This window comes from Accipiter gentilis, chromosome 19 (assembly GCF_929443795.1).
Source record: "Accipiter gentilis chromosome 19, bAccGen1.1, whole genome shotgun sequence".
NCBI lineage: Eukaryota > Metazoa > Chordata > Aves > Accipitriformes > Accipitridae > Astur > Astur gentilis.
The window spans coordinates 26,805,353-26,827,527 of record NC_064898.1 but is presented as its reverse complement, the minus strand read 5'-3'; the positions used below and the strand labels follow the sequence as shown (position 1 = coordinate 26,827,527).

Below are 22,175 nucleotides of genomic sequence, written 5' to 3'. Positions count from 1 at the left end.
GAGAGGAAGAAAAAAAGTTTATAGGTTTTCCAGGAGGGAAGAGCATCGCTTCCCAGTGGCGGCAGCAGGAACAAGGCGAGCAGCGTGAGCAGGTGGAACCGATTCGAAGACCGGGGGATGCGGCAATTCCTGTTGTTCCTTAGTGACGCTTCCAATAAACCGCCCCTATGGGGTGTGATCACAGCAGGGCTCAAGGCTCCCTTGCCTTTTTTTGGGGGGCGGGGGGTAGGGTCATTCTCCCAGCCCTGGTGTGCTGCTGGAAAAGGCAAACCAGCCTTTATCTGAAAACTTCCCCGAGTGTCGTGTGCCATTGGGGGATCAGCTTTAGAAGAGATAATTTTTGTGATTAAGAAAAAAAAAAAGTATTGAAGCCAAGTGTGTGGATGCAAAGAGCTTCTGCCCCCCCCCCCCCCCCTTCAGATGCACCCCCCCAGCCCCAAGGACGGCTCATCCCCTCGCAATGGGATGTGCAGCTTTGATGCCCTGGTGATGGCTGTGCCCAGTCCCGGGACCCCCACCATGGGGGACCCCCACCTCTGTCCAACCCGCCAGGTCTCAAATCCATGATAGAAGAGCTGGGGTACAGCAGGGCCCCTCCCACTCTGTCCCCATTACCAGCCCCACAGCAGCTGGTGAGTCCCCGGGCTGTGCAGGGGACCCCCATCCCTCCCAGTCTGTGCTGGGGACCCTCCCTGGTGATTCCCATGTCCTTGCTGGGAGACCCTCCCCACACACACCCCCCCAGCACAGGGTTTGTTGGGGACTCCCGTGTCCTCTCTTGGGGAACCCCAATTGCCTGGCTGCCCCAGAGAGCCCCCTGCCCCTTCCCCAGGGTCATCGCCCCCGCCCCCCTGAGTGGGGTGCAGGCAGGGGGAAGCTGTGTTTTAGCTTGTGTTGTGCTGTGTTTTAGGGTGATCCTGCATTTTAGGGTCCCTGGTACCTGGAGCAACCTCTACCCAGCCACAGTGCTGGCCGCAGAGCTTTACTGGTGGGAGGAGAGGGGGAAGGTCATTGTTCCCTAGGAGAGGAGGGCACTTTTCAAGAGCTTTTTCTTGTCAGGAGTGAGCTTCTTGGGAAAGGCGATGTTGAAGTAGATGAGGAGGTCACCCCTGCGCCGGGGGTCCTGGAGCAGTGGCATCCCCTCCCCTGGCACCACTTTACAGTACTTGGGGCTGCAAAGCAAAGGAAGGGGCTGAGAGGAGCTGTGGGATGATCCTGGACACGGGGGCCACGGCCCTGAGCCCCAATGTGTCCACGTGCAGAGCCCCACGCACGCTTCCGAGAGGGTTTCTTAGGGCAAGTTTGCTCCTCCAACTTCAACCGGTGGCCTGCCCTCCTCTTCCAGCCTTGTGTCCCCACGTTCCTTGCCCTGCAGGCTGCACCATCCGGCCTTCGTCTCGCTCGTGTCTTCCACCCACCCACGCCAAGCCCTCTCCCTGCTTCTGCTACCACCAACATGGCCCCCAACCAGATGAGTAGCCCACAATGGGCATCCTCCTCCTCCAGGCTGGGAACCCCCCGAGCCCTGAACCTGCTGGAAAATCTTTTGAAGCACCCCAGTAATTGAGGCAACGGGGATGTGCTTGGGAAGTGCTGAGCGCTTGCCAAGAGGAACAGGCCAATGCTGAGGTTCCTCCCAAGCGTCCGTTTACCTCCTTGGCCACCAGGCTCTGCAGAAAGGCCCCAGCCGACCATCTGAGCCCATCAGCCGTTTGCCCCGCGGCACTTACTCCACGATGTCATTGATGGGGATGTTCAGCAGCCTCCCGTCCAGCGTCCTCACATCCACCGTGCAGCCGATCAGCGCCTGCAAGGTACAGAGCGGGACCTGGAGCTGCATTTGCAGCCCCAGAGGGGAAACATAAGCTGGGGCTGGCTCCGTCCCCTCGCTTGGCTCTTTACCTTTCCCAGCGGGATGGTGGTGACACAAGCGAGGTTGTCGTTGGCTCTTTTAAATCTCGGGTGAAGTTTCTCTTGGACAACGAAGGTGATGTCAGCTGGAATGATGTTTGGGCCCTAAAATGGAAGGAAAAAACATAAAGATACCTGGAAATGGTTTGGTGTAAACCAAATTATTTTATACAGGGAAAGGTGACATGAATGCCTGTCCCTTTGTTGCTGCTTTCAGCTGGCTTCAGAGAAGGGAAAGGTATTCTCTTCCTTTAAGAAAAAAAGAGGAGTCTTTGATAAAAGACTCCTGCTCAGCTAAAGGAAATCAGACTGGGTTTTGCAAAGGTGATGCCAGGCAGAAAGCCACCCCTTTCAATTATTTTTTATCTATCCTAAGGAAAATCCAGGCAGGAAGGGCTCCTTAAAGTGTTTCTGAGAACAGTAACACTGATTTGCTCTGTTAGCTGTGCTGCCAACTGCCCACAGCAATGGGAAACCTGCAAAGAGCACACAGTTGATCTCAAGGAAACCTGGCCCAGAACATCACATCACGGTCACTACCTGGTCTCCTTCCTTCTCGAAGGTGATCCTGGTGCCCTGCTTCCAACCCGGCTGCACATCAATTGTTAAGATCTTATCCCTGATGGTGCTCGTTTGACCATCTTCATTCATCACCTGGGGAGTGGACGAGAGGGCTAGAAGAGCTGGGTCATAGAATCACAGAACGGTTTGGGTTGGAAGGGACCTTTCAAGGTCATCCAGTCCAACCCCCTGCCATGGGCAGGGACATCTTCAACCAGATCAGGTTGCTCAGAGCCCCGTCCAACCTGACCTTGAACGTGTCCAGGGATGGGGCATTGACCACCTCGCTGGGCAACCTGGGCCAGTGTTTCACCACCCTCAGCTTAAAAAATTTCTTCCTTATATCTAGTCTGAATCTGCCCTCTTTTAGTTTAAAACCATCACCCCTCATCCTATCTCTACAGGCCCTGCTAAAAAGTCCATCCCCATCTTTCTTACAAGCCCCCTTTAAGTACTGGAAGGCTGCAATAAGGTCTCCCTGGAGCCTTCTCTTCTGAGAAGGCTGAACAAACCCAACTCTCTCTCAGCCTTTCCTCACAGGAGAGGTGTTCCAGCTGTCTGATTATTTTTGTGGCCTCCTCTGGACCCGCTCCAACAGGTCCCTGTCTCTCCTGTGCTGAGGACCCCAGAGCTGGACGCAGAACTGCAGGTGGGATCTCACCAGAGCAGAACAGAGGGGCAGAATCCCCTCCCTCAACCTGCTGGCCATGCTGCTGGTGATGCAGCCCAGGACACGGTTGGCTTTCTGGGCTGCAAACTCGCATTGCCAGCTCATGTCCAGCTTTTCATCCACCGGTAGCGCCAAGTCCTTCTCTGCAGGGCCCAAGGGACAAAACAGAGCGGTGATCTGTGACACTGAGGTGCCCAAAGAGAGGACGTTATAACTGCTCTGGTCATGCAGCTGCGTGCGAGCCGGCAGAGAGGAGAGCAAGGACAGCTCGTGCTCCACAGCAAAGTGGCTGTGGGAACAAATGGGGTCAGGTCGATTAGGAGGAACTCAGGGCTGAAACCAGGAGACCAGGACAGTGAGAGGGGGTGATGCAGGTCACTGAGAGCACAAAGGACACACAGCCCCATATGAAAATAAAATCAAGGGAGCACAGGAAACTCTGTGGTCCTTCTCCACCCCACTCTGAAATCAGCCCTTCCTTCCCAGCAGCTTCTGCATCACCTCTCGTGCTGAATTCCTTTCGCCAAGGCAGGAGAGGAGGGTACCGGTTTGGATCCTGCTGGCGTTTCTGCTGGGTCTGGCTCCGACCCCTCCCCGCGGCCCAGACACAGTGCTGTGGCCTGCTGAGTCCCCTGAGCAGGACCAGCCCTAAAGCCTCAGGTTCTGCTGCCAAAACATCCTACACAGAGTAGGAGAGCCCAGACCCAAATTCCTCACCCTGCCGAGCATTCCCCCCTCCTTCACCCCCACTGCCCCTACCCGGCGGGAGATCTTAATCTTCTTGGTGCAGCCGTAGAACAGGTCTTCAAGGGAGAGGTAGAGATCCCGCACGATCGGGGGATCTTGCTTCATCGCTCCTCGTCCTTGCAGCCCTCCAAAGGGCAGGATCAACTCTGAGCCATCCTCAGCAAAGAACTCTGCGTGAGCAAGCAGAGAGGGGGTCACCTCACTCGGATCAGAGGGTCAGGGGTGTCCCCCGGAGCCTCCTCATCGTGGAAGCTGAGCACCCCAAATACACCACCCAGAAACCTCCCATCTGCTTCTACCCAGGACCACTTTCCTCCTTTAGCTGAAGTGTTTTTCTCCAGGAGTGTTTTTATCTTGCTCACATGTTTATGGCAGTCTCGCCAACCTGACCCCTCTTTTTGATGGAAATCCTCCAAGAAAAGGGTCACAACAGTAGCTGAGAAGAGCTGACAGCCTGAACACGCACCCCTTGGTCCTCTTGCCCGCCCAGGACTGGGAGAAGTCAGGATCTAACCTCCAAGCACTGGAGACCAGCAACCCCAGAGGAACCTGAGAGTAGCTGGGCAGAGAAACATCCCTGTAAAGCTTAAAGCTCAGAGCTGGCAGTGGCCACAGCACCACGACAGCCACAGACTGGCCTGGGCCACCCTCCAGAGCCCCCCTACCCACCTGCAAAGGGGTTGTCTCCACCAAAGAACTCCCTGAAGACTTTGTCAGGGTTATTGTGAAACACGTAGCCGGTGGTCCAGGGGTTCTCGCCACCAGACTCCAAGGGGATGCCGCCTTTCAGCCCCTCTTCTCCAAACTTGTCGTAGATGCCTTTCTTCATGGCTTAGGGAACAAGGAGGAGTTGGGAATGGCCATGCTCCCCCCCATGCTGGGTGCGGGGTGAGAGCCCCAATCTGAGATCCAGGTTTTGCTTGGATGGAGGCTGGAGAGGGGGGTTCCCTGCCACCTTGTGAACAGCAGCAGGTGGGATGGAAGCAGGAGCATATGGCACCTCTCAGCCTGGCTGTGGGTCGCAAAGCTGATGCCACCTCCCTGGGTGTGCCAGGGACTGGGGGTTCAGAGCTCAGCACGCCTCTGGCCACACCAGAGACGCTTCACCCCCCGTCCGACCCCTCCTGCGCCTTAACTCCAAGAAAGAGAACAGTCTCCCCACTTACGGTCGCTGAGCACATCGTAGGCCTCCGCCAGCCGCCTGAACCTCTCCGGCGCCCAGGGCTCCTTGCATTTTAAAGGATGGTTCTTCAAGGCCAGTTTCCGATAGCTATGAAGGGGAGAGGAGGGGAGAGAGCCCAGCCTCGTAGCCAGCTCCGGCGCCCCAGAACACCCCCCCAGCCCCCTCAGCCTAGGCTGTTCCCTCACACCTTCTCCCAGGCCCTTTCCCCTCCTCAGGCCCCTGCTCTGGGGAGCAGGGGGAGGCGAAGGGCAGCCACCCACAGGGTCCCGGCCCCCCAGGTCTCTCCCCGACCCCGGGGCTTCCCCCCCGAACAAGACCAAGGCCCCTCACGCCTTCTTGATGTCGGCGTCCGTGGCACCGCGGCCCAGCTCCAGCACGGCGTAGTAGTCCTGCCCCATGGCGGCCCGCTCCCCCGTTGCTATGGTCACCGCGTCGGGGGGCGACGGGAACTTCCGGTCCAGTGCCGCGCCGGGCACCATGGGAGCTGTAGTTCTCCCCGCGCACTTCCGGACTCCACCCGCCCCCAGGCCTCTCTTCTTTTTTCCTTTATTTCCCTTCCTCCTTTTTTTCCCCTTTCCCCCTTCCCTTTTCTCTCTCCTTTTTTCTCTCTTTTCACACTCTCCTCTCTCTGTTTTCTCCTCTCTCTCCTGCTCCACTCTTTTTTCCCTCTCTCTTCTTTTTTCTCCACACCCCCCCCCCCCCGCCTTTTTTTTAAAAAAAAGACGTTTTCTTGGAAAATTTCTTTTCTACACAGGTGTTATCAAAGCAGTAGCTTTATTTCAGTCCATACCGTGATACAGTTGCCTGCATCGACTCCCCCCCCCTCCCCCCCCTTAGAAACAGCAGTTTTTCAGCAGTGAAAAAAAATTATTGCAACACAAGATCCTCTCTAACACCTCAAAGACACTCTCAGAATTAAAAAAATGATCAAAGTTGTGTTGTAGTAAGAAATATTACCTGTCACCAAAAACCTCTGTATAGAGCCTGGTCATCACAATAGTCTCAAAAATTTCTATATACACATCTCAAACACACTGTACAGGAAAATAAGCGTGGAAGAGCTATTTGGACACATCGCTCCACTATCTGGCCAATCTGAACACTTAAAGGTCGGAAAGTTGGTATCTCCTCACTATCCCATCTCTGCAGCATGTGTAAATTTGCTTCTCCCAAGAAGCCACCTGAAAAAGAGCCGGGGCGGGGAGGGGAGTAGTAGTTAAGCATAGTATTTCCCAAGTGACAGTTAGAAGTAAAATTCTCATTCCTTTTGGGCTTTTACAGAGGGAAGAGGAGGCGAGCGTCCCCTGAAACAGCATTAACAGGTTTCCAAGAGCAGTTCTAGGTTTTACCAGGAGCTTAGGGAGCAGGTAAGTGCTCACACAAGGGTTCTTCTGTTAAATTTGAAACAGAAAATGACTTTTTTCACAGTTTTCTTGTGTTTTGCACACGCCAATGAGTTGTGCAGGTCAAATCTCAGCCTCCACATGAGACTGAGTGTTACCCTTGAGGGTGCGCGTTGGCTAGGAGAGGGGGAACTGGACCGCAGAGCTGGAACAGGTTTAAAAAAATTGCTGATTTCCACCAGTGCCACCAGGTTGAAAGCCCAGGGAACCCAGGTCACCCTCCCCAATCTGCACAAGCGCAGCAAGGCACCTGGAAACACAACAGCAAGACCCATTTTCTGGTCTCAAGTCATGAGGGGACAAGAGAAGATGGGCAGCACTGCGCAGTCAGCTGCTGCTTTTACCCCAGTGATCCTCCGAGCACAATTAATTCACGCTTTTTACAGAAACACAGTTCTGCCAGAGCTACTCCAACCACCAAGCTACTCCACTGCTTCAGTTTTGTTCCTGCATGATGGAGATAACGCCAGAGTATACCACAGAGATTTGTTTACGCAAAATATTAAGATTATTCAGCTAGAAAAAAAAATAAGCTTAAAAGTCAACTGTGTGAAGGAACCCGTTGTGCAGGCTGCCAAATCCTGAGATAAAGGCAGCTGCCTGCTACCTGGCATCACCTTTCCCTGCACCCTTTATCTTGGGCGATACACAGTATTCCTTACCTTGTACACAGGGTCGCAGTCAGCTTCTGTGAGATCGAGGACATAATCGAGGTCTTGCTGAATGATAAAGCAGGTTCCATCACCTACATGAGCAGAACAGATACGAAGCAAGGAAAGAACAGCAGCCAATTAGTGAAATAAGCCACACTCTTAATTACAAACAGCACTAACAGGCCCATCAGAAATGCCTGATCACAGGGGACAGAGTCCCCAGGAAGAGGGAGAAGTGCTGTGAGGATGTCAGAGAGATGGGAAAAGGCTTTAATCATTGAGAGGCAACTTAGAGGTCCTATTTTGGAGGAACACGGTGGGGGCAGAAATCAGAAGGCAAAAAGCAACCATATAATATAGTCCTACTACATCCCCTTTTTGCCATGGACACTCTGCCCAGCCAGCCAGTGCTTCTATCTAAGAAAGCAATACCCAAAGAGCAGAAAACTCCTCAATTCGATTATACAATTCCTACTTGCACAATACAGGATTTGAGTTACCTTGGCTGGCAATAAATCCATCTCGGTATGGGAGCAGTGAAAGCACCGGTGCTCCTGATCTATGGATGACCTGGATTGGAGCGCTAGAAAAAGGAGCACAAACAGGGGATGAGTATTATGGTCTATAGTCAAGAGTCCATTCCAATGTGCAAACACTGAAAGAGTGTGAGCTCCTGGTTAAAAGATACATGAGGAGAATGTACAGGACATGGGGACTTGATCAGTGGTTAGCAAAGAGTCTCTGTCCCCTAGAAGCAGATGGAATTCAGCACTGGTTTTCCTGCGGATGTTGCCAAAGGATGGAAATGGGAGTAGCTAGCAGGTGAACGTCAGCATGCCTCCATGGATCATAGACAGGAATTATCTTTACCAAGGCACAGACAAAAGCTTGGAGCTCATCCAGCATGAAAGACTCTTCAGATGTTGGTGCCAGCCTCTCCAGCCCCGACCCAAAAGCACCATCTGGATGCCTCCCTGCTCGGAGCTCGCCTTTGACACCAATAGAAACCAACTTAGAGCAGCTCCTGCCCTCAGCGACAGCTCAGTTCCAGTCCTATGCTGGAATGAGGATCAGGGTAAAGCATAAGACCTTACAAAGACACTTAGGTCTTATTGGTGAAGGAGAGGAAGGGCCTGTGCTTTTGGTGGGAGGAATACTGCTGTTATGCTTGTAGATAGATTTAGCAGAAAACTTCTTTATGTACATAGATTATAAATAATTGCACAAATATTCCTATATAACATAATATGCACAGTACACAATATATTAACATAATTTTTATATATATATATTAAAAAACCAATAATCTGAGAGGTCAGGCTATGCCAAGAGCACCCCTGGTCACAGATCAAGCTTTTCAGTAACTAAAGGAGGCCACACAGAGCCTATAGTCTTTTAGAAGGCACCTCCCAAAGAACATCCCATCAGATCACCAACCCAAGCAAAAGTATCCTCCCCAGTGCTCCCCAAGAGAAAGAAATGGCTGCAAGAGGCTCAGGAGCTCACGGTGCCATGGCTTGGGCTGTACCTACCCTTCAGAAGGTGCATTGTTTGCCAGCACCCTCGATCTGGCTCTCTTTCCCAGGCAAAAAACTAGCTGTCATTTAAATACTTGCAGCCCCAAGCACACACTCACTTTGTGTTTCTCACATCCAGCTGATATATGTTCCCATCCTGAGTCCCTGCTAGGATATAGGTACTTGAGAGGAATGTGCAGCAGTTGAACGCATCAGATCCAACGAAGAGGAACACCTGGGAATATAGGAACAAATTCAAGTGTCAGACACTCACAGATGAGGACACAGGACACCCAGGAGAAGGAAGCAATAATTTATTTAGAAGTCAGTACATCACTTCCACGAGTCATGGCACAAACTGGCAAACCCAGAGGTTAATAACCCCTCAGCTCTTCTCCAAAACACAGAAGGGAACAGTGCTCCAGGATCAGTTTTGCCAAGTCAGCAGAGACACTGCAATCAGTGAATGCTCCTGAGTCTCCCTTGGATAAAGGATGTGTCACTGTGACAGGCGAACCAATACTGAGCTCAGACTAATCTTCAGAAACCCACGGAGCAGCGAGACCAGAGCTGCATGGCAGGTTGGCAAAGACCACTCCTTCCTCCCAGACCTGCAGTCATCATTACAGAGGCTGTGAGTTTTCTTCCAGGCGAGCCTTTGCCATCTCACTGACCAGCCTTGGTGAGCTTATCTGTTCCACCCAAATTTTACTCTCCACAAACACCACAAGCAGTTTAATCTGCTACGTCACCAAGGAGTGCCTGATAAGATCTTCAATACCCAAGATCTACCAACTCCATCTCCCTTTGCCAAGAGGAAAGAGATGGACTGGTGACCATCTGAGGTCCCCTTCACACACTGCTTAAAACACCTGCCAGAATAAACAGCAACTTTACACCTTGGCTGGATGAGACAGCCTGCAGTTCCTGCACTCACAATGACATCTACTGGCCACTGTTCAAATTTAAATACCATCTCCTCCATACCCAGGTTAAATCGTGAGCAATTCTTCCTCCTCAAACCCCCATGTAAGAATCTGGCCAGCAGGAAGGAGAGAAAGCATCCCTTTATTGTACCAGGTTTCAGTCTCTCCTCCAGGGAATACATACAGGGGAGAACACTGCAGCATAAGACCAAAGGCAGGCAGATCAGCCCTCCCCCGCCTCCAGCCTGGTTCTGTCCCCTTCTGTGCCACATGGTGAACCTCACTGGGGAATGGAGCTGGAATAACACTGAATAATTAGATAGGTAAACTATCTAGGTTTAACCTGGCTCAATTCCTCACCCCAGCGCTCCACACAGCCACATGATCAGCAGTGTACAAACTGAGGAGCTGCTGCAGCAGCAATAGAAACAAAGGGACTGGGGCCCCGGAGCTGATTTTATAGCAGCATCTCAGAGCACTCTCCCAGGCAGGTACTTCTGAGAGTCTCAGACTCCTTACCGGCTGCCTGCTCTGCAGTCCCACTCCTTGAAGCTTCTTGTCTTCTCGAGCCAGCAGCAGGATTTTCCCTTCTGTCCCAATCTCACGTTCACCTAACAAAAGGACAATAGTTAACTGCAGCAGTGGCTATACAACAAGTCTTGATGGTACCAAAACCTGACAGTTTGGATCACCCCTGCTGAACCTGTAACACCATTCCTCCATATCCTAAGACACCAGATGCAGCAAGGCAGGACAGTAATCAAAGAGACTCCTGTCTTAATCACTCAAACTGCTTGATAAGGCTCAATTCCTCTGCAGGACTGGAGTGCTCTATTTTGGCAACCCTAGTTCCCTTCCCTAGGTGGTACAAGGGCACACAGCAGCATGTCAAGCATTCAGGATTATTGGTGACAAACCTAAGCAGTTTGGGGAAGGGAAACAAAGGTTGAATTTTAAGAGAAAAACCCTTACTAGGAGATTTTTCAGGCGTGCCCAGGTTCAGTGAGTTGTCAGCAGTGCCCACAGCAATGCCGTTGACAGGAGAGCCACAGTCAGCAATGACACCCAGACAGGCGGATTTTCCACAGTCCCAGAGGCGGGCAGTGCCATCTCTAGAGCAGGAAAGGACATTTCTTCCCCGATCCACAATGGCAGTGTCCAAAATACCTGCATCAAAGCAAAGACCATGCTCAGACAGACAGCATGGAAGGCAGATAGACAAAGCATGTCATTTCCCAAGGTGAACTCAACTACAAGCCCCAAGCCACTGTCCCCAGAGTGCCACCAGTCACACATAGCCAAATTGCGTGGTGTGCAACATGGGGCAGGGAGCCACTGCATCTGGAAAGATGTACATGGAAGGCAGCAGCTCCCAGCAAATCACATGCCCAACACAGAGGCGAGATATTACCAATAAAATGATCGGCAACACCACACCTCGAACTGATACCACAGCTACTGCTGAATTTCTACCTCCAAAATTAACCTCTAACTTGGGCAGAAAACAGTCTGGCCCAGCACTCTTAAATGTTGCCAAGTCCAGCTCTGGATAATCCCAAAAGTTGTGTGGGGCAAGCAGCATCCACATTATCCAGCTACAGCAACGTCAAAAGAGCAGTCTTTGCAGGTGCTAATATCCCCTAACTACTTCACTTCACTGCGGGCTGTCGAGTCTAGATCTGAAAAATGATGCAGTGTTTTTTTGGAAGGGAACAGTCAGATGGTTAGAAGATTTAATTGACACTTTCCCTACAGAAGCAGTCATTAAACATGACAAGCTCAAATGACAGGACAAGCCAAGCAAACCAACTGCAGCAGTTTGGGCCAGAGTTATAAGCAGCGAATAAAGTCAACTTCAGAGTCATCAGAAGTCAGCCAGCCAACATCATTCTGACCAAAGCTCTGTTACACTGCCTGCCGCATTTTGTTTACAGGACATTTGCAGCAAAGTATTTTGAATCCACACAAATAGATCATATGAGAACAATGAAAGGTTCAGCACAAGACAAGTTTTCGAGTTAATCAAGTTTAGGGCAGCCAGCCACGTGGCTTATTAATTAACCTTTTCAATAAAGCCTAGCATCTTGTGAGACAGGGAAAACGAGCCTGTATAGAGCAGTTAGTTTCTCAGGGAGAAGATAATTAGGAGCAGGATTTTGGGCATCTGATGCCACATCCACAATTCACTTGGACTTGCTCATGATCACCCAAGCATTCAAGTCGGCATCCCTTAGGAAGCAATCACCATGACAAGACACAACCACCAGCGACTGTGCTGTGGGCCAGGTGTAAACAGGAGTAAAATAGGAGCCTGCTTAAGCATTACGTATAAATCCACACTGCTTCTGAACGAGGGGTCCTGGAAATCAAATCTTCTTTCCAGAGATTAACAGAGGCTCTGTCCAGAAACTTGCTTTGATCACAGCTCTCAGGAGCCTTTCTGGGTAGCTCATTTGCCTTCCCTTGCAGTTCTTCTTTAGGACTAAGACAGCATCAACTGGAGGAGTTTGTAGTGTAGACCCTGAATGCAAGGAACAGCACTAAACTCAACCATGTAAGGTGGCCAGTGCATCCTCTGCATGAGGACACAAGGAGGGTGAAGAATTTGCTCTCATTTTCAGCAGCACGACCATCAGCAGGGGCAGAGCTGAACATATGCCCTCGGTACAAGGGTGAACAAGCTTACTCCAGCCTTTCTTAAGAAATAATCACTTAATTATCTTTGCAGCTCCTCTTGTTCTGCTTTACTCACTTTCAACAGCACACGTCCTCAAGGCAGGTAACTGCCTGCCTGAGTTCTGCAAGACCATAATGAACTGCTATATGCTTTTCTGGGCAAGAAAAAAAAAAAAAAAGGAAGAGACTGTGGAGCAAATGAAGGTAAGCAGGATGATCTGGGTGCAAGCAGGAGGCATTCTCAGTGCAGGCAGCAAGGCTACTGAATGCAGATCAGAACTTTGGAGAGCTGACACTGCTCTGGAGGAGCAGAATGCCCTCTGCCTCGACCTCTGCCACTCATGACAGACTAATGTACTGCATCCTCCCTCCTTTTACTTTAATTAATGAGGAAAACACAGGTAGGCGAGTGAAACAGTTTCATCTGTCTAATACAACAACTACTGATCTTTTTATTCAAGTTCTGGGAGCTTGAAAAAGATACTCTGGACATCTAATACAAATGCAGAGCACAAAGGGCAGTAGGCTGGCGACTGAACGTTAGTCTTCGGATGCAAGGCAATTATACACACGGCAGATCAAGCATTTTAAAGGCTAAGTACTCTGTACCTCCTTTGTGACCTTTAAATGTTACTACGCAGCTGGCATCTTCTGCTGACCAGATCTTTAGCTGGGCATCCATTCCCCCACTCAGAACCACGAGGCCCGATGGGAAAAACCTGCAACAATTCACATCATACACATGGCCTTCCAATAGTCTCTGGAAAAACAAAGAACTATGTGCTAGTTCCATTGTTATCAACCTTATGCCAAGCAATTTTTGAGCTATGACACTGGAAAACCTGGCGTTCCCACGTGGGCAGAGGATTAATTCAAAATCCTCTGGGTTTGTGTTCCTGGAACAGACTCATCTGAATTTGAGGCAGTCAAAGAGGTAGCAGGTACACTTTGCACCTTCCCTCTACCATCTGAGTAACTAATTACATAGCAAAGGATACTACATTTGTTTCTAATTACAGGTTAAATGTCTTTATCCTCTGCCAAACAAGCAGTGGACAGGTCAAGCTCCACAAGAAACACCTTAACCGGTAAGGCAGATAGCCATGATGTGGGTTAATCCACCACAGGCAGGAGTCTTTTCTTTCTCACGTCTTCTCTACTGCAGAAGAAATTCAGTGCTTGTACCACGCAGGTTAGGAGCTGTCAGTTACCTTCTGCACTCTAGCTGTCATTCCTAAGTACCCATTCTCATTTTCATCCTGGGACTCCTCTCCGGATTGCTGAGCATCATTTCCCTTGGGAGAAGTCATGTTTTCCAACAGTTTTGACTTAAAACCACCGAGATGTCAAATTTCAATTAGCTTTTCAATAAAAAGCATGTGGATAGCCTGACCAAAGTCACAGCCGAATGACTTCAATAATATCACAGACAACATACAACGTCAAAGCTTAGACAGTCTTACTCTTATTTCTCCATTCGCAGCCTGCCAGATCTTCATGGTCCCATCTGTGCTGGTAGACACGCCAAGCCCTCCACCACTGGAAATATCAAGACAGGTAATCTGCAGGAGGGTAAAACCACCAAACATTAGCTTTATATGAATGACCCTGCATATAGGTATTTCTGCTCAAGACCCTAACTCTGTACTGGGGACATCTGCCAAGTACATCATTCAGCACTATTATCTCCCCAAGACACACTGCTGGACTCATTTAAAACACCCAAAAGAGCTTCCATAGTCCTAGCTAAACATTTTCCGCCTGATAATATCCTAACATTAAAGCAAGGACTTCACAGGCTTTCTCAACCTCATCCTCATGATATGTTTTACGAGATATTAACTAAGCCCTTAAGAAATCAAAAAACAAGCGGATCCTTAACAGCAGGGTTTTTCTAGAGGACAAGGGCAGCACAAAAAGAAATCCTCTTCAATTTATCTGTTTACATAGATTGCTGCATTCCTCCTTCAAGAGCGAGCTGCTGATCTGGGCTGACCTGCAGTCAGGGCTCAGACAAGTTGGGTGACTGGGACCTGGCACAAAGCACCCTAGATTTCTTGTAATTGCCACCAAATTTGACAGAGAAATTGTTATTCTCTGTCTGTGACTCTGCAGAGATCTACAAAGCAGGGAGAAAAAGAAATGCCGAGTCAGAAGCCTGCAGCCACAGCAGCTGTATTTCAGGTTTACCCCAGGTGAAGCAGAAATCTGGATTTTTCTAGCAACTCCTGTACACAGGTAAGAATTTGAGCCAAGCTGTTCCACACCAGCTCAAGATAACTGGCCAGCTTGAGAGCACCCTGACTCACAAGCCCACAAGACATTGTTCGAGATATTTATGAGGCCAATGGCACAGCCTAAATTTTCTGAAACACTGACTCAAAACTAGTTCCTTATGCAGGCAGGCTAACTCCTCACAGTCTATCACACTAAAGTATTAACAACTGCCTGCTTTGCATAAACACTGGGAAAGCTGAATACTTCTGAAGAGAGCAGATGTTGATCTTATGTTCTTGCAAAAGGGTAGCCTCTCCCATGATGCCAGATATTATTGCTGCCTTTTGAGAAAGGCAGATGCATTTTAGTTGTGGATAAATGCAGCTGGACTAGATGATCATTGCAGGTCCCTGAAATATTCTATTCTATTCTAAAATATTTTAATATAACAGGTATTCTAGCCTTGAGTGAAACAATTACATCTCCCAAGTGACAGAGGTATTTCCAATACAGATTGCAGCAACACTAAACAGGCTGAAAAAACAACGATATAGATTTTGTTAGAACAAAGGTTAACACTAGTGTTGCATCCTGCAAAAAACAATAAAACTATCACAACTATGTAGTGGAATAGCTGCTTTGTCTTGCAAGATTTGGATACCGGAGTCATGCTGTATTACCTCCGAAAGCTTCCTAGTAATTGCATTTGTACTCCATGGATTAGAAGAAAATACTACAGTGGTAAAATCCACTGACAGAAGTGAGAAATGCAGATCCACCACAAGAAATGCAGATTACAGTTCCATCGCCATTCCAACCCCCTCACCAGCACGACAAAGCACAGGTTTCTGGTCTTAAATTGCACAGTCCATCACTGCACTTGCAGGTTGCAACCACCTGGTCAGGTATGTAAGGGATGAGGCTGCTCATCTTTATGCCAGGCTTCAGATTAAATGCTTTTCTGTACAATTATCTATTCTCAAACAGGACTGGGCTTTGTCGACCCTCTTGCACATGCTCAGCCTTAGCTAGCAGCCAGCCTGAAGAGACAGTCAGATTTACTACCATGTTCACAGGCAAACCCAAAGATATGAGTAGATTGAGAGACTTTGCCAAAAAAGATGACAGCTAGGGGCCCAAGATTTAAGGATTATGGCCTTGGGCAGACCAAGTGCATAATAGACCTGCATCTATCTCCAGCTGTTTCCTGATGTCAAGGAGGACATCCTACGGTATCCTATTGCTGCACGTGCGTCAGCCAGAGCTTGAGGGGACATGATATGCCACATTTCAGTCATAAGTTCTCCTGTCCAAGCAAGGGTCAGACCAAACTCCTCTCCTGAAAAGCTCTGACAGTTCAAATCACAGCTAATTTTAATAGGGTGCAGGATCAATATTCAACCTCCACTTGAAAAAAAAAAATCAGGAATGGAAACAGGAATTAAAAGATTTAAATAAGAGCACAAGGTAATGGTTTAGCCATCACAACAGCCATTAAGTACATTTACTTACATATCTGTAACATGAGAAATATATTGGTAACATGTGCTCAGCACTAGTGAGGTCACACCTCAAATACTGTGTTCAGTTTTGGGCCCCTCACTACAAGAAAGACTTTGAGGTGCTGGAGCACATCCAAAGAACAGCGAAGCTGGTGAAGGGCCTGGAGTACGTGTCTTATGAGGAGCAGCTGAGGGAACTGGGGTTGTTTAGCCCAGAGAAAAGGAGGCTGAGGGGACACCTTATCACTGTCTACAACTACCTGAAAGGAGGGTGTAGTGAGGTGGGGGTTGGTCTCTTCTCCCAAGTAACAAGCGATAGGACAAGAGGAAACAGCCTCAAGTTGTGCCAGGGAGGTTTAGGTTGGGTATTAGGGGAAAATTTCTTGACCAAAAGGGTTATCAAGCCTTGGAACAGACTGCCCAGGGAAGTGGTTGAGTCACCACCCCTGGACATATTTAAGACATGTAGATGTGGCGCTTAGGGACATGGTTTAGTGGTGGGCTTGGCAGTGTTAGGTTTATGGTTGGACTTGATCTTAAAGGTCTTTTGCAACCTAAATGAGTCTATGACTCTAACTTGAGTGGCATTTTATATAACAAAACAATCTGTGGTAATTTGGTCCCTAGTAAAAAAAAGAAAAAAAAAAAAAGGCAAAAAAAGAAAAGCTTGTGAAGGTCATTCAAGGAGGAATGAAAAGCCTCACTGATGTTTGACATATCCTCAAATTTTCAGGAGGGATACATAAACAGACAAGGCCAAGCACGAGTGCTCAGAACAAGAGGCAGCAGGTAAAAGGATAACTGGAGCTTAGTCCACACCAGCTTTAAACTCATCTACATATTAATAGATATTGCTTCAGCTGCTTTCCAGAGGAGAGATCTGCAGTGCAGCTGTAACCCATCACACCCATTTGACAGCAGACTAACCACTTACGCCTGCATTTCCATTTTGCTGTGCTTTGAATGTTGATTCCATTTATCACACAAAAGGGCAGCTGGGGACTCTTAAGTAGCACAAAGCTCAGAGAAGTGATTCACCTCTGTCTCCGGAGCTGCCTTACTGCCAAGCTCTGTCTCTCAGCAGAGCCCCACTTCCTCTTAAAACAGCTGTAGAGATACGGAATTGCCTTGATGTCAAAACGCACCTTGATTTATACCACTTTTGAGCTTCATTAACAGAGACTAACTTTTCAGCATTTTCAGCTGGGTTTGTCTCATGATTTAAGCAAATGGTTGTGATAAGTGTACTAAAACATTTCCAGGAGCCTTCAGGGGACTCCCTTTAGGGCAGCTGGCTGTACCTGCAGGCTACACACTCCATAGTTTCTTGGATCATTTCCACATAGTGTTAAGTGTTCAGCAAAAACACAAACGACTTTCCAGCAAAGCCAAGTTATGTGCTTCTCTTGAGTGAAGAAATGAAATTTCAGGTCAGAGTCAGCCTTTCTGTATCACAGTTTAGTGACAAGCTGTTACTTGTTGCACCCGCAGATCGATGGGGGTGCAATAAGGAAGATTTTTCAGCAAAACAAGTAGGACTGCTTTTAAATAAGTGAGAAGTTCATTCAATTTATTTATTTTTTAAATAAAAGCTGGGCCCTTCTGGTGTCTGAACTCTCAACAGGTCAAGGTGAGTTTATGCAATATTCAATTCCCACCCCCACAAACAGAAATTCATAGAGCAAATATCAAATACAGACAACTTCATTGCATAGGAGCAAACAGCTGCTATAAACTGGAGATAGATTTGAACCAGTCACAGATGAAGAGATCAGTGCCTGGAACCTCTTATTTTTATCTTGGTTTTTGACACACTAATTCACATATCTTATTCCTTTACAGGAGGATCTGTCATGGGCCTGAAGTGAGCAGAAATTACATCACCTACAAGAAAACAGTCTAAAGAATTTTAGAGATTATGTCTGGGGGCTAAACATAACCATCATCAAATTTCCCAAGTTCTTACAGTCTGATATATTTCATTACCTAGTTCACACACAAAGTCATGCTGCAGACCACCCCTCAGAACAAGCACACGATGGTCAGAGACATATGAAAGTTCATGGTTGCTTCTAGTTATTTCTCATTCACTTCACAAGGTTACTTACACTTTTCTGATGAATTCTACAAAAAGTTGTGTATGGGGCCAGGAACTTGGTGGACACATTTTCGTGAGGACAAGAAATGAGAATGCTTTTCTAGAGGAGGAAAGAGAGGGGAAAAGAATTAGAAGTGTTCTTACGCCTACTGAAACACAGAGGCTGCCAAGGTAGAACTACGATCTGGACCCAGCTGTGGTCTCTCACAGCCTGAAGACTGATGGAAGGTGCAGCATTGGGCTCGTCTCCTTACGCCTCCTCAAGATGAAGGCCCTGGGTGGCAAGGGATGGCCACTACGGCCTGGCCAGCCATGACACACAGCTCCAGCACAACTATGGAATGCTACAGACCAAATCCAGGACACTGCAGAGGCGGGAGGCCCAGGATAGCTGGAGAGGACCATGCAAGGGCCTGGGCGACAGCTTTAGGCTGCTATTTTGACCATTGTAAGAGCCACCCTTTTGCACATGGAAGGCAGTTACTGACCCCCGCTCCACCCCAGCCTTGGCACCTTGGTGACTGTCCCAACCACGAAGCCCTCGGAAGCAGCGATGTCAGGGACGCCCTCAGTGCTGAGCCCGCGGCGGGTCAGGCTGCCATACAGGGTCGGCTTCCCTGCGGGGAGAGCAGCCATCAGCTCGACCACCCCTCAGACCCCAGACCCACCCTTCAATTCACCTTCCCCTAAATCACAGAGCACCCCCCAGCCACCCTCATCCCCTCCTAAACCACAAGACAACCTCCCAAACACTCTCACCCCCTCCTAAACTACAGGAACACCCCCAAACACCCTCACACCCTCCTAACCCACAGGACAACCCCCCTACTGCCCTCAATGCCTCCTAACCCCCCAGCTACCCTCAACCCCTCCTAACCCATAGGACAACCCCCCAACCGCCCTCGCCTCCTTCTAATGCACAGGACAAGCCCCCAAACACCCTCACCCCCTCCTAACCCACAGGAACCCCCCCCCAGCTGCCCTCCCCACCCCCCCAAACCACACAGCACCCCCTAACCATCCTCACCCCCCCGCCCCAAACCACAGTGCATCCTCCAACCGCCCTCACCCCCTCCTAACACACAGGGCTCCCTCAAGCCCCCCAGACACCCCCTCAGCCTGCCTCCCCCTGAGATCTCCTCAGGCCCCTCAGCACTCACCAGGGCTCCTGCAGCTCAGCCAGGCCTCTCCCTCGTCCCTCCTGCAGAGAGAAAGAGCGGCAGTGAGTGCGGGGAAGGGGACCGGGACTAGTGGAAGAGAACCGGGAGGATCATGCCCACCTCAGCGCTTGGCTCCAGTCGCTCTGGATCCGCAGCGTCGCCGCCATCTTGCCGAGGCGCCCACAACCTCTTCCGCCTCCTTCCTTCCCGTCAACCCCCGCGAGGCGAGAGCGGAAAGGGGAAGGCGTCCTCCAATGAGCGAACGCTCTCACCGTTACGCTCCACCCCCGTAGCGTCTACCCCGACGCCAGCCTTAAAGGGACCGCGCTGCGCTGCTGGACTGGTACGGGGCGGAGGGGTGCTGGGGGGGCTGGGTACAGCATTGGGAGGGCAGGGAGGGGACTGGTGAGATGTATAAGAGAGATGCTGAGCACCCATGGGTAGGGGTAAGGCGCTTGGGGGGTGCTGGGCACCCCTAGAAGAATGTTTAGGGGGTGCTGAGCACCCGTGGGTAGGGGTAAGGCGCTTGGGGGGTGCTGGGCACCCATGGGTAGGGGTAAGGCGCTTGGGGGGTGCTGGGCACCCCTGGAAGGATGTTTAGGGGGTGCTGAGCACCCATGGGTAGGGGTAAGGCGCTTGGGGGGTGCTGGGCACCCATGGAAGGATGTATGGTGGGTGCTGAGCACCCATGGAACTGTGGGGGCTGCATGGGAGGGGTTGCTGATCTCCTTCTGGGGGTGCATGGAGCATCTGGGGGCACCCACGGGGGCATGGAGGGTGCGGGGCACCGATAGGGGTGGTGGGAGGGGGGTGCAGAGGGTGCTGAGCACCCATGGAGTTTTGGGGGTGCTGGATCACCCTGGGGGGTGTCCCCAAAAAAGGGGGCAGCGACCCACGCAGGGCTATCGAGAGGAGGGCAGCGCCTTGACACCTGCCACCTCCCTCCAGCCCGGCTCAGTGATGGCAAGGCCAGGACATGCCAGGAACCGTCCGTCGTTGGAGGAAGACGAGGATGAGGAGGCCGAGGACCCGCTGGACGCCATGATCTCACGGACAGGCTGCGCGGCACAGCACCGGGAGCTGCAGGAGTGCATGGCGGCACGGCAGGACTGGCGGCATTGCCAGACCCAGGTCCGGGCTTTTGGCGAGTGCATGGCTCGGCGGCAGCATACCGAGGAACTGCGCCGAGCATCCGACTCACGCCAAGCCCATACTTCACCCGCCGGGGACTGAAATCACCGGGGAACCCCACTCCTGGCACCGCCAGCCAGCCCACGCTCAGCACCCCAGGAACGGGGTAGCTGCACCATTTGACCCTTTTTTGGTGTTATTTTTTATTCAAGTGGGTGGACGTGCCGGGTAAATCCACGGTACGTTGTTGGGAAATTAAATCTGGTGGCATTTGTTGTCCTGGCCAAAGCATTTGTCTCTGCGCCACCAAGGATAACCGGGAGCTTGGAGGGGATGGTTGTGGGGTGAGATGGGGATTTCTAGCCCAGAATGTCCCAAACTGGGAGCATTCATGGCACTCAGGCTGGGTCTCAGCTCTGCAACAGCGGTGCTGTGGATTTCCACTCCCTGTCCTATCCCACAGCTTTTCCCAGCAGTGATATCCTCATGTCCCACAGGAGAGGACTTTAGGGGGGAATTTATCTCCTGGAAAGCCCCAGGAGCATTAGGAATGGGGGAAAAGGGGGCTTTTATGGAGTGGGATGCTCGTCTCAACCTCCTAGGGAACGAGCTACGAAAATGAAAATAAAATCACTTTTTGTAGGCTGGAAAGGGAAGGGCACCTGTGGCTTTTGCCAGGGGGAACTTCCTGGGAAGGTGGGCACTGGGGCTGCCGAAGGGCTGGGTTTTGGCACTGCCAGCCAAAAATCACAGCTGGCACAGGACCACAAGTGAATATCCGTCAACACCTGAGCAGCCCCAGTTTGGGGGGGGGGAGTGTTAATGGTTATTTTCCCTCTTTTAAAGAGCTGGTGCTTAGGAAGGGGAAAAAAACCCAACAAATCAACCATTTTTGGGGCAGGAACAGAACCTTCTCTTAGCTTCCATCAAAGCAGGGCTCAAAATCCGTTATAACATACTTCCTAATAGGATGGCATGATCAGGTGTATCTTAGCTTCAGCCTAAGCAAAAACAGCTGCGTGCACCCTGTCTCAGAATTGAAAGAACAAGGATTGGAGCAAAAACCCCGGTGCCACGACCTGTTCAACCCAGCACCCGTAGGTGCACCCAAAAGCCACAGCTCCCACAGGCTCTAGGTTTTGCAGGATGGCAATAAGTGTCTAATTCAGTCCCACATCACTCAGGAAAAGCAGCAGTCCCGGGAAAAGCATCTGGCACCATCCTGGGAAATTCTCCAAACAGCTTTGCGCTTCTGCAAGTTGTCCTTCCCAGGCACAAGTAATTTCTCCCTTTCCAAGGGGCTGTTGTAAAAAGTAGATTGACTTCAGGGATCCAGGGGAAAGTTTATCATTTACGGCTTGAAAGGCAAATCAGAAATTAAGGAAAAATTTTGCACACACTGCCTGACACAGCTCCAACCTTCCCGCCTCTGACCTCTGAGGCTTTTTTCTGTTAAGCAGCGGTTGTTCAGCTACTCGGGGACGATCATCCCCAACCCTCCCAGGGCTCTGAGGCTCCATTCATGTTGGTGAAGCTCTAATTTAAGCAGCTCTTACGAGAAGAACACATTGCTCCAGCCTTCAGCTGAAGAAAGGAGCAGGACAGTCGCTTCCACATCAATAGCATCTGGGAGAGTTGCAGTGCAGCATTATTAACTTGCAGAGATTTCTGCAGGCTGAAACTGGTAGAAATCCTCACATACCAAACCCAAAACATGCGGGGGGGGGGGGGGGGGGGGGGGGGAAGAAAAAAAAAGAGCTGAGAAAAGTAACCCACATTTCATTGTGACCCCCCCCCTTCTCTCAGAGTGCTAATCAGTC

General features: G+C 50.3%; 3 protein-coding genes across 7 annotated transcripts; 1 reads left to right on the top strand and 2 right to left on the bottom strand.

Moving 5' to 3' along the window:
- Positions 1 to 248: 248 nt before the first annotated feature.
- Positions 249 to 6,118, bottom strand: DNAJB13 (DnaJ heat shock protein family (Hsp40) member B13). Of its 5 annotated transcripts, XR_007508824.1 has the most exons (9): positions 5,403 to 5,677; positions 5,056 to 5,159; positions 4,559 to 4,720; positions 3,902 to 4,059; positions 2,452 to 2,565; positions 1,903 to 2,016; positions 1,731 to 1,807; positions 941 to 1,172; positions 249 to 322 (listed from the first exon to the last, which is right to left on the bottom strand). XR_007508824.1 is itself a non-coding variant. In XM_049822975.1 (8 exons), the coding sequence occupies exons 1-8, from the start codon at positions 6,062 to 6,064 to the stop codon at positions 1,019 to 1,021; spliced, it is 918 nt and encodes a 305-aa protein (XP_049678932.1). In that variant the 5' UTR covers positions 6,065 to 6,118; the 3' UTR covers positions 512 to 1,018. The 5 variants fall into 5 exon arrangements, 3 of the variants coding, with proteins under 3 accessions (XP_049678932.1, XP_049678931.1, XP_049678933.1); XM_049822975.1 differs by lacking the exons at positions 249 to 322; positions 5,403 to 5,677 and adding an exon at positions 6,030 to 6,118 and having other exon boundaries at positions 512 to 1,172; XM_049822974.1 differs by lacking the exon at positions 249 to 322 and having other exon boundaries at positions 515 to 1,172.
- On the bottom strand, positions 5,764 to 19,437 carry PAAF1 (proteasomal ATPase associated factor 1). Its single transcript, XM_049822967.1, has 12 exons — positions 19,345 to 19,437; positions 19,225 to 19,265; positions 18,578 to 18,681; positions 18,075 to 18,164; positions 13,711 to 13,809; positions 12,857 to 13,007; positions 10,544 to 10,738; positions 10,091 to 10,182; positions 8,765 to 8,880; positions 7,629 to 7,711; positions 7,138 to 7,220; positions 5,764 to 6,253 (listed from the first exon to the last, which is right to left on the bottom strand). The coding sequence occupies exons 1-12, from the start codon at positions 19,389 to 19,391 to the stop codon at positions 6,176 to 6,178; spliced, it is 1,179 nt and encodes a 392-aa protein (XP_049678924.1). The 5' UTR covers positions 19,392 to 19,437; the 3' UTR covers positions 5,764 to 6,175.
- A 46-nt stretch (positions 19,438 to 19,483) lies between these two features.
- Positions 19,484 to 20,632, top strand: LOC126048254 (cytochrome c oxidase assembly factor 4 homolog, mitochondrial). The gene is made up of 2 exons (XM_049822997.1): positions 19,484 to 19,567; positions 20,173 to 20,632. The coding sequence occupies exon 2, from the start codon at positions 20,185 to 20,187 to the stop codon at positions 20,455 to 20,457; it is 273 nt and encodes a 90-aa protein (XP_049678954.1). The 5' UTR covers positions 19,484 to 19,567; positions 20,173 to 20,184; the 3' UTR covers positions 20,458 to 20,632.
- The last annotated feature ends 1,543 nt before the right edge of the window (positions 20,633 to 22,175 follow it).